At 35.2% G+C, this 11,654-nt stretch overlaps 1 protein-coding gene across 3 annotated transcripts in view; it reads left to right on the top strand.

Annotated features, from left to right (window-relative positions):
• Nucleotides 1–11,654, top strand: part of CEP170 (centrosomal protein 170kDa) — an 81,977-nt gene that overhangs the window by 7,442 nt on the left and 62,881 nt on the right. For all 3 annotated transcript variants that reach the window (XM_009893643.1, XM_009893642.1, XM_009893641.1), the window contains exons 3-6: nt 4,484–4,562; nt 5,181–5,239; nt 5,347–5,509; nt 7,718–7,852. In XM_009893643.1, the coding sequence (XP_009891945.1) occupies nt 4,484–4,562; nt 5,181–5,239; nt 5,347–5,509; nt 7,718–7,852 (436 nt within the window). The remainder of the gene's footprint in view (nt 1–4,483; nt 4,563–5,180; nt 5,240–5,346; nt 5,510–7,717; nt 7,853–11,654) is intronic.

Here is an 11,654-nt window from a genome sequence, read left to right as displayed (position 1 = left end):
TCCTCCTGGGCATGCCTGCTTATCTTTTATGTCATACAAAAAAAGATTAAGGAATTTATCTTTTCTGAAGAAAATGTGTACAGTCGCTAAGATATAATCTATTATTTCACCAGTATCAACAGAATTCAACTGTATTGTCTCCTTGGGAGCTCAGAAACATACCAGAAAGATTATCAAGCATCTATGGCCCTGTTGAATAACATTCTTCTCAGGGATAATTACAGGATAGTGAAGTCCTTTCACACTGATATTTTAAGACTGGATTGCACAATACTCAGCAAACTTTGTGATGGCTTAAAGAGAGTTGACTCTCACTATTTGAAGAATAAAACTTTGGAAGTCGTGTGAAAACATAAAAATGTGTACAGAGTGGTTTAAAGAGGGAAAAGGTTTCCTTATTTGTATAGTAACTAGCTTTTTCAAGCTAGCTTTGTCTTGCATCCCAAAGCCTGTGGAGGGATTTCAAAACTGCAGTGACAAAGCAACTGAGGCTTGGTTGTTGTATGCCATCAGTTCAGTCATGAGATGTCTTCGGACTGCTAACACTGCCTTGGGAGCTCTGTGGCTTGAGTATACTGCAGGCACATGAATTTCAGAATCCTGACCTGGGAGGAAAAATTCATACATATGTATATATATTCATGTCCTCAAGGCAGCCTAAATTATGGTGATTCACTAAAATTCAGACTGCCTTGAGGGTATTCTTCACATGTTTTTTTGCTCTGAACGCTCACAATGTCAAAGTGGAATAAATATGCATTGAACAGCACTCAGTTTCATGCTTACAAACCAGTAAATAGTGGGACCTTTAGTTCTTATTACTCATGGAAGAATGTAGGTAAGCAATTTTGTAAATAATGAAATAAACATTATTTTCATTTAGAAAAAGAAAATAGAAGATCCAATTACAATTTTGAGGAAGGACATTGTTTCTGTCTTTCCAGATTTTATCTAGTAGTAATAGATTTAGATGAGCAACGCAAGTATGCAAAGATTCAGATTCTTGGCTGGCTTAATTATTCAAGATTTTTTGTGTGTGTGTCCCTAACTTCAAAGTGCTTAAAAATTGGCAGATTTCAGCTGCTGCATTCCTTAGAAACATGTACATGTTGTTGTAGAATTCTTAAGTTAGAAGTAGGATGATCCTGTGGTGTTGCAATATTTTGAGTCCTCAAAACAGACACAAACCAGTAGTAAACGTCTTTCAGAAAGGCACCCTGGATCTTCTATCTGCAGCATTAATGTGAAGTTGTTACAAAAAGTAAAAATGAGCAAGAAGCTGTAAATTCTTTGAGGTATGGGAGAATATACAACTGATAAATAATTCATAAAATAATGTAACAGTCTCATACCAGCTAAACCATAAATATTTTATTTGCCTTGAATTTGCCCTAAATTAAGGCTTCATTTTGGAGTTTAAAAGAAGATGAAGGAAGTAACACCAAGGAACAAGAGACTGATCACGTACAACTGATTATTCATATTTCTTACAAGGAACATGCTACATTCTTACAAGTTCAGAAATTACATTCTTTTCAGGTAAAAGGAGAGGGAAGAGTTCAAGAAAGCCAGGGGAAAACATAGGGGAGAGGAACTTGGAGTGTAAATTGTAGCTTCTTAATGCAGATTTGAATTGTGCCTTGAGGAATAGTTTAAGGCAAGATGCTGTGCAGAAGTTCTTTGTCAGCTCACACTGTGGACAGATTCTTCAAAGATCTGTAACTCTGAAAGTGTCTTAAATATTGTGCAGAGTTACATTTACTGTTTTCTTTGTAGCCTGATCTCTAGTTTTTGTAATAGAGAGCTTAGTATTCTATTCTGCTAGACAAAAACATGTCTTCACCCTTTTATGTTTCTTTATCACTGAGTGAATTTGGAAGATACTGAGACAATATAGAGTTCCCTGAAGGTAATAAATTCAGTTTATGAAACAATTCACTTTCACAGTTAGGGATTCAGCCTAATTTGAAGAGTTCCAAGAGCAGTGGTATGACATGGGATGAGCAAGAGGGTCAATTTGAGAGCTGTCATGGGGCAGCCAACTGGCCACCAACTGGTGAATAGAGTTAAATCCAGTGGGCAGCGAGTCACAGGTGGTGTTCCCCAGGGCTCAGTACTCAGTTCTCTTTAATATCTTTACCAATGATGTGGACAAGGGGATCGAAGGGACCCTCAGTAAGTTTGCAGATGACACCAAGTTGAGCAGGAGTGTTGATCTGCTTGAGGGTAGGAGGGTTATACAGAGGGATCTGGACAGGCTGGACTGATGGGCCAAGGCCAATGGTATGAGGTTCAACAAGGCCAAGCGCCAGGTCCTGCACTTGGGTTACAACAATGCTGTGCAAGGCTACAGGCTTGGGGAAGAGTGGCTCGAAAGCTACCCAGTGGAGAAAGACCTGGGGGCGTTTTGGTCAAGAGCCAGCTAATTATGAGCTGACAGTGTGCCCAGGTGGCCAAGAAGGCCAATAGCATCCTGGCTTGTATCAGGAATAGTGTGGCTAGCAGGACTGGGGGAGTAATCATCGCCCTGTACTCAGTACTGGTGAGGCCACACCTCGAGTACTGTGTTCAGTTCTGGGGCCCTCACTACATTGAGTTGCTGGAGCACGTTCAGAGAAGGGCAATGAAGCTGGTGAAGGGTCTAGAGAACAAGTCTTATGAGGAACAGCGGAGGGAACTGGGGTTGTTTAGCCTGGAGGAAAGGAGGCTGAGGGGAGACCTTCTCAGTTTCTACAACTACCTGAAAGGAGGTTGTAGCAAGGTGGGTGTTTGTCACTTCTCCCAAGTAACAAGCGATAGGACAAGAGGTAATGTCCAGAAGTTGCACCAGGGTAGGTTTAGATTGGATATTAGGAAAAAATTATCCACTGAAATGGTTGTTAAGCATTGGTACAGGCTGCCCAGGGAAGTGGTGGAGTCACCATCCCTGGAAGTATTTAATAGAGGTGTAGATGTAGGGATATGGTTTAGTAGTAACTTGGCAGTGCTAGATTAATAGTTGGACTTGGCAATCTTAAAGGTCTCTTCTAACCAGAATGATTCTATTTGATACAGTTCGATTCTATTCAAGGTGGCAGGTTCTTGGAGAAGTCTCTACCTGAAAGTTTAAGCATCTCCTCCAACAGCAAAATGGCAAGTTGTGAGGAGAGCACTCTCACCTCCTGATGCCCAGTCCTACCTTAGCGTGTTACCAACCTTGGTTTCTGGTATCTCAAGTCACCACACGCAACTTCAAATATTGCTGACGTTAGCAACCTCAGCAGGTTGCTTGTATCTAACAGCCTACCTTCCTAAGACTGTAAGTCAGTCTTTAAAGATTCCAATGAAGAAATAAACTTCTCCCCTCCCACCGGTTCTTTCAAGGGCTTGTTTCTTTTAGCATTTTATATAGGCGACTTTCTAGAATTTTCTTTAGGGCTCAAATAATCTGACCTCAAGCCCTGTTTATGTCATTTAATTTTTTTCCCAGAGGGATAAAATTCTTTTCCAACTCTTCCAAATTACATCTCTGAGGTATATTTTGGCTTGAACATGTATTATTCTTCCTCCTTGCTGCCTCTGTAATTAGTCATTCTGTATATCTCAGGTGTTGTCTTGAAATTTTTGCCAGCATGTTTTTGCAACTTCCTTGCTATTTTTGGCTGTTAGGTTTAGTCTGGACCTTGATATTGGAGTGATTGGTAATCCGTACTGCGTCTACTGATTCGGCTGGTGAAATTGGGAAAACTTTCAGATACATAAATCCTTCTCCAAATCACTGAAAGCTTGTCTGATTTCTCCAACTATGTTTCCAACAGTGGTTTCAAAGAGAGGATTATTTATTGTACAATAACTGAATTTTCAAAAGGTATTGTCAAGCCTACGGAATTTGCTCTGCTTTGCTGCTGGCTGGTGTAATAATGTTATTTCTGCTTACAAATGTTGTTACATCTACTATTTCAAGAGTTGCAATATATTGAATTCTTTATCACTGCTATTTGGAGTTACTCAGATGTACTAACTTGGTCCATTTTTCCTTTAAGTCCTTTGACAATATTTAGAAATTATAAGCTACCTCATAATTCTCATATCCAGTGTTAAATACTGTACAAATATGATGATAAATCAAGTCTGACAGCTAATTTGGACTGAAAAAGCAAACTACAAGAAAAGTAATGAGTGGAAGTGCTAATTTGAGGGAATGTTAATCAACGATTGATTCAGTAAATACGGCTAACAAGATTAAACTTGTAAGAAACTTTTCAAGGCCAGTATGATGTCAGCAGCCTGGTTGGCAACTGCTCTTTAACCTTTCTTTTGAAATATTTTGTGAAGCAGGCAGCAATTTGAGCTTATAGTTTAATTCTCCAGTAGAAAATTTGCAGTGCTGAAAACTTTGTTATAAAATTAGTTAAAACTTTGTTATAAAATTAGTTAAGTGATTTGTCATTTTATTATTTTGGAATTTAACTATATCTCTTTCTGTCCTCATTTATTTCTGTAGACATTCGTGAATGATGTGAGGATTCCAGAACAGACATACATCACTCTGAAGTTAGAAGATAAATTGAGATTTGGCTATGATATCCTTGTCATAAAAACGCCCAATGCCCAGACACGCTTTTCTTGCTGAAAGTATGGTTGTGTTAAATGAAGAGTTCTCATGCTATTTGAGAAGCAACTTTGAAATATTGATTTCTCTTGTTACTACTTCACTACTATCATAGAGAAAACTGCATGTTTCAGGATACTGTATCTTGATCAGAACTATTGATAAAGTACATTTCATTGTTTCTCACTGCAAGAAACCTCAATTTCTAATTACTGTTTTAAACCTAATGTGCAACTTCGGTTTCACAAAGTAACATTACTTTTCTCTGAGACAAATATACAAATATTGTATCATATGAGATTGTATACAAGTAGAGATTACAAGTAATTACTCAGCAAACTACAAAATGAAAAAAGAGAACTTGTATTCTTGCAACAGTAAAGTATCTACCTAATGTTCTATTTACAAATAGTAAATAATTGTATTGCGCATTTGCTTTGATGAGTATGATTGTATATGCTAGTCCTAATGGTGACATATTTGTAGAACAAGTGTCCAATGGAAGAATAGGCTGCAGAACTCTTGCTTTTCTGTAAAATCCTCTTGTGAATCGAGAAATCTTTCCAGCATTTTCCTTAGCATTGCCTACATACTAATCTTTTTACTGTTGTCAGGGGAGAGATGAGAGTCCCTGAAGAAGCACTTAAGGTAACAGCATGCAGTTCCTAGATGTTCCTCTGTAATTGTGTATTGGTAACATAGGGGTTTTTTCACTCTTTGAGGGTGTTTTTTTTTCTCTATTTAATGTCATGTAGCATGAAAAATTCACAAGCCAACTCCAATTATCCCAAAAATCTTCAGAGGCAGAAGGGTCGAAGCAAACCAGCTCCAAAAGCTCAGAGTCCAAGGTAGCAGACTCCACAGCTGAAGTTCACCACAAAACTACAGAAGCACTGAAATCTGAAGAAAAATCAATGGGTAAGGTTCATTTTTGCTGCAGAAGCACATGAACTTGTAAAGGATATTTATTTGCTTTGCTAGGATGCTTGTGAAATTCTATAGCTAGATGTAAAAACTCCACATACGTGAAATTTTAAACATATTTTAATAACTTTCAGAATTGAATTTCTGCCTTTTTTACTGTAGCATCCACATGTTAAGAAAATGTCAAAGGGACGTTTAATCAGCATTTATCAGATTTTTGTGTTTATCTTTCCCAAAATCACAAACTTTCGATATTTGTGGCAGGAAAGTGTGCTCTTTTTTGCAGGTTAACTGAAAATCTGAAAATATTTGTTCAGGTACAGTTTGTGCTTTGTACCACCACCATTGTCCTGCACTCTTGGTTTTTTTTTTCCCTTTCTTTTTTTTTTTTCCTACTTTTTTCCATTATTTTTTTTCTTTCTAAACTTGTGGGGGTTTTGTTTCTTTATAAATATTAGGTTCTATTGTGATGCATTTAACAATGAATGCCAGGTGTTCTATTGCAGTATAAAAAAAAAATGTAGAGACTGTAGCTTCGGTGGTGTTTCTACATCATCTTTCATTTTTATGTAGTTTGGCGTGGTGGCTCTTCTGCGGGTGTATTAACTTCAGTGTGAGGCTTGCTAAAGTTTATTGTTCATATAGGAATTATCTTGTAGTAACTTGCTGTGTTACGTGTTACTACAGGAGATAACCCCAAGAACAAGAAATTAATCAGGTATTGTTGCTTCCTCAATATGGAGTTGACTAGATCTGACTCCTTAGGTCAAGGATGTACAGTTTTGTTTAGGTTTAATCCATTCTTCTGGAAGACACGCTTCAAAGAGTTCTTTTTGCTACATGTAGGATTCTGTGGTATAACTAATTAACCTGTTTGTTTTGTTGGCTAATCTAGCATCCTGTTAAGGGTACATAAAGCCTACATAAAGCTGTGCTTCAGCTTTCCTATTCAATGTGTCTTTTCAGCATTTGAGTCCTCTTAAATTTTCATGAAATAGCACAGTGGGGTTTTTTTGTTATCATCTTCCATTTTTCTTTTCACTCTTCCAAAAATAATGGTCAAAGTTAATAATAGAGATTTATATTTGAGTACAGCTCTCAAACTTTTTGGAGATTGATTCTCTCACTGTTGCTGTATATATGCATAGCTGTTTACTATTGCTAATTCAGTCCGCAAGCATCAGCCATAAAGTTTTTAAAAACAATTCAGTATTGACTAACGTGTAACGCTGTTTAAAAAAAGAAGTCCTTAGTATCTTTAAATCATGTGGAAACTTTTAGCATGGCTATGAAATTTTATATCGTATTTGGAATTGCAGTGAATAAAACACTGAATAAAAATGTTAAAATTCATGATAGGCAAAGTAACAGACAAGCTACTAGGCTGGATTTGAACAGATCGTGTTATTTTATATAAAGACTGTTTAAAGTGTCTTCAGAACATTTGTATATTAGAATAGCTGAATCTCAGTAGGGCGAGCTATTCTTCCAAGGAATCAGGTCAAAACTAATACAGTTAATTTATCATCAAGGTAGAAATCTTAATTATATCAATGTTCTTTTTTTTCTTATTTAATATTTACGTTTAAGTGTTTTTAATCATGCGTATACTTCCTATATAAGAAATGGCATTTTTAATTGTACTGTAATTTAAGTATTACCTTTTTAAAAAAAAAATAAAATGGTTGTGCTCAGTAAAGTTTTACACAAGGTAACTTTCAGCACTGTGTAGTAGCTGTCAGCAATTTGGAACCTTGGCAACATTGCAAAATTTGATCAGTTTTTCATGCAGTGAGTTCAGATTTCATTGAAAGGTCAATGTGGGTAAAAGTGAGAATCTTCTCATGGAAATAGCAGTGGGCAGCTTTTAGGAATGTACTGCTATGCTGATGACTTCAAACTGAAAGCAGAAAATAATGTTTACAGATATATCAGGGCAACAATAAGAGATGTCAGCTGCCTTTGCATAAACGTTTGTGCCAGAAGTTTTGATCAGGTCATTAGTAAGCTCTTATATTTAGAACCCAGATCAGTTATCCAGCCTCCAGATTTGTTTTGTGTTTAGGCAAATGCATGCAACCAATTCACTTCAGCTTCCAGGAGATACAATCCAAGCAAATGACTCTCTCTCCATGTTATTTTAAACTAAATATCACAACTAAACAGAAAAGTAATTTCCTGTGCTTTGGGCTGATTTTATAGATCTTTCTGCCATGCCTCGTGGGACACCTTTGTATGGACAGCCAGCCTGGTGGGGTGATGATGAAGCTGATGAAAAAAGCGGATGTAAGCCAGATAGCAAGCAGGAAGAAAAAATTAATGAGACGGGGGCTTCAGGTAAGTCTGTTGTCATATTTTTGTGGGGGTTTTGCTCCTTAGTAAAGTGCATATATTATTAACTAGCGAACTAAACAGATATTAATGTTTGAAAGTTTCATAGGCAGTTTGTACAGATGAAAGTCTATTAAAATTAAGTTAGTTTAAAAAATTTATTCTGTGAGGAATAATGAATTTCCAGAGACAGATTTCACATATAATGTATCAGTTTTCTAGTATATAATACAATTTGTTATCAGTAAGTATAGAAAATATTACCTGAACCAGTGTGTCTTATTTATCAATTTAATCCATATCTGTCATTTTATATGCTCAAAGTTAGAGATTGCATAGGGATATTTTATCAAAATAATTTCTAAAAATAAATGACAATATATTATTTTTGTATTTGACTTCCAGCTATATAAGGTGATCTATGCTAACATTCTCTCCTGTAATTCAGCAATGCTCCATTAGTGGGAATTGCATTTCATGGTTCTTGCAGTAAAGATTTTCATAGTCTACAGATAAACTACTAAAGTTTATTTCTCCATAATACAGATTTTTTTTTTTCTAGTTAGCTTGTCTATAGACAGTATGTATTGCCAAAACCTAAATCTCAATGTCTATAATTAGGCTTCTAAATCTATCATCAGGCATATAAATAAAGTGACTACTATTCTAATAAAGATAATAACCTTAAAACTTACTCAAGTTAGGACAAAATCAAACCATGTTTGTTTAGCTGTTTAGACATGCATTTAAGGCCCAGGAATTTTAAGTCTGCGGGGTTTTTTAAGTACTTAAATGGAGGTGGGAATTTCTCTCTTCCTGCAATAGTAGTTGCCTTGGTTATCATGAATCCTATTTTTCATGAATTGGAGTAAACTCTAAAAACATATAAAATCAAACTAAACTAATACTTCAATGTAATGAACTCAACATCTTTGGAGTAACTTTTTGTCCTTTAATGATCTTTTTCATATTAGTCTAAAGTTGTCACAACTAACACAGTAAAGTAAGTCCCTTAAGATTTGGACTAGTAGAAAGAAACTAGGTGAAAATATTTAAACTAAGGACAGGTTTTATGCAACTTAAACAACTTTGTCACATATGAAAGAACTGCATCATAATGCAGTACAATTATAGAATGCTTTCTTATTTGGTTGTTTTTTTGGTTGAAAACTTCACTATATACAGTGTGAGTAGTGTGCTATTGTCTGCTCCTACGGAGGCTTTTTAACTACAGGTTTAATGCCCTACATTAGTAATCTATAACTCTGCAGTTCAAATCTTCTCTAGAAATGTGTTCTTCAAACACTTTTAAGCATTTCTAAGGAACAACAAATTTTGTTGCTAATGGCAATAATAATGAGAGACAATGATTGTTGGATGTTGTTCCACATTGATTTTTTTCAACAAGAAAAAAAAGCACGTATGTCATCAGTTACAAAGAAAAAGAAGTCCTTGCCTTCAAGTCATGCCATTGATAGACTTGCTAGCCACATGATTCTCCTTGCTGTCCAGATTACAGGAAGCATTAACTATTGCCTATGAAACCCGTGACTGTATCTTGCTGTATATGCCAAAACAGGGACAGTAAAGTCTCTAATATTTGTGGTTTTATTGCTTAGATGCCGATGTCTGTAGCAAACTAATATAACAAAAAGATGAATTCTAAGCTTCTAATATTCATGTGTATCTATCTACGTTGTTTTAATTTAAAAAACATGTATGTTATTTGCCCTCATTAAATATAGGATTATTAAATATAGGATTATATTTCATATATTAAATATAGGATTATTAAAAAGTAGCATCCTTAAGTCTGTGCTTTTGGTGCCATGCTATTAACAAAGTATGACACAGGATTCCAGCTTCTGTTTAGTAGCATGCCTATTCTTATTTTTTTCTAATTTTAAATTGCTTTTCAGAAACAATATTGCATCAAGTGGTTTACATGCTCTTGTATTTATTTTACCAAGAGATTTTTCAGAATGTGATCAGTGCTTCTGTCTTAGTTCCTGAGTTCAAAGAAAAATGAGGTTTCAACTTCCTCTCAAACTAATCAAGGAGGTGCAGTTTGTTTCAGTAGTAGATGAAAACCATGTTTGTTCTAGACAGAATGTCAGCAATGGGAATATTTTGATGTGCTTTGCCTTAGTGAAGTCATCATAAGGTAAATTATCAATAGAGGAGACGGACTAATATTTTCTACACTAACTGATTTTGTTTGTTTGTTTTCCATATACATACACAATAAATAAAAATAAAATTTGGACCCAGTGCCTTCTTGGCAAATACATTTAATTTTTTTAAATGTACAATGTAAGTTAGAAGTCCCTTTTGTTTATGTTGTTGTTGTTTAAGCATGAATTAATCTAAGCAGAGTGTAGGTATAGCTTCTATTTCCTCAAACTGAAATACTAATACATCTGCAATAATGGAATTCAGTTTGAATAAGCACATACTAAAGAAAAGCTTATGTGAAATGAGAAGACACTACTGGGCAAAAACCGAAACCTGACATTTTTGCAAAACAACTAATTTGGGAGGATATGGAACTAAAATCCCATGTATAGAAAGTGTTTTTGTTATCTTGATCATTTAATCTCTGAGTAGACATTAGTCGTGTGTTTTACTAGTCTGGCTTTCGACTTTTGTAGATGTTTTTTAGTAGAGTTGACAGAGAGCCTGAGAGGACAGACCAGGTGAGAGTTAACATTTGCCTCTATGGACACATTTTCTCAATCTTGGAACACTAGTTATGTCTGTGTAGATGCACACTGAAAAAAATATCCGGAATGTTTTCATACAGTTACAAAATAGAGACATAAGCTTTGGCCCCTTTGGCCTACAATTACATTCCGTGAAAATATTAAATTAATTTTCAACCAGTTAGTATGTATTTTCTTCATGAGTTTGGATTTTATAACATAGATGAATATAATAATTGGAAATCAATATAAAGGAACATAAAGGAAAGGAAATTGGAAACTTCACAAGACTGTCATGTTTGGATGTTTTTTAAATAAAAATGAACTTTAATAAAAAACACTCAAGATAGATGCAGTTATTTGTTCTTTCATGGGCTAAATTGTATTAAGCATTTAAAACACCAATTTGGAACATGCTTCTTAATATAAACCGCATAAAAGTAAGTACATTACAGGTAAATTCACACACGTAAGTTCTTAAACTTTTTGTTCAGTAACTCAAATCAATAAATCCTGATATCATTTAACAGATAAATCCTATGACGTATCTGCTTCATGCTTTAATGATTTGGTACATGATTATTCACTGAATAGAAAGAAGGCATGAATTAGAACAGATGGGGCAAGGTTTAATGAGGAGATTGAAATGGGAGATTTGTTTCTGCTAAGCCGACTATAGACAATTAGTCTTTACAGTCTCAAGTTAATAAGATTATTTCAATGTTACTGTCTTTCTGTCACAATTGAAACTCACTAATAGAAAATAATTTGCGAACAGAGCAGAATAGCCTGCAAAACTTTAAAAACAAAAAAGCTTTCTGCTTTTTTTTGACATGCATGTTGCTCTGATAATGATCTACGAGTCTGTGTTAAAATGAATAGTTGCATATACACCTATGGTGTGACTTTATCTATGCTGCAGCTGTTAAAATTACATGCTATCGGCAAGTTTACCAGACGTGTAATTATTGTTATTGCCATGTGTTACACTCTCACTTCCTGGAAAAGCAAAAACTGCATTCTCTGCTACATCTCAGTAGTAGATGTAGAATTTTACATCATTAATGCCTTTACCAGAAATCTAAGAAAAGGTGGAAGTCAATTTT

The sequence above is a fragment of the Charadrius vociferus genome, unplaced genomic scaffold (genome assembly GCF_000708025.1).
Source record: "Charadrius vociferus isolate BGI_N301 unplaced genomic scaffold, ASM70802v2 scaffold309, whole genome shotgun sequence".
NCBI lineage: Eukaryota > Metazoa > Chordata > Aves > Charadriiformes > Charadriidae > Charadrius > Charadrius vociferus.
Note: the sequence above shows the minus strand (reverse complement) of the source record. Positions and strands in the feature narration are given on the sequence as shown.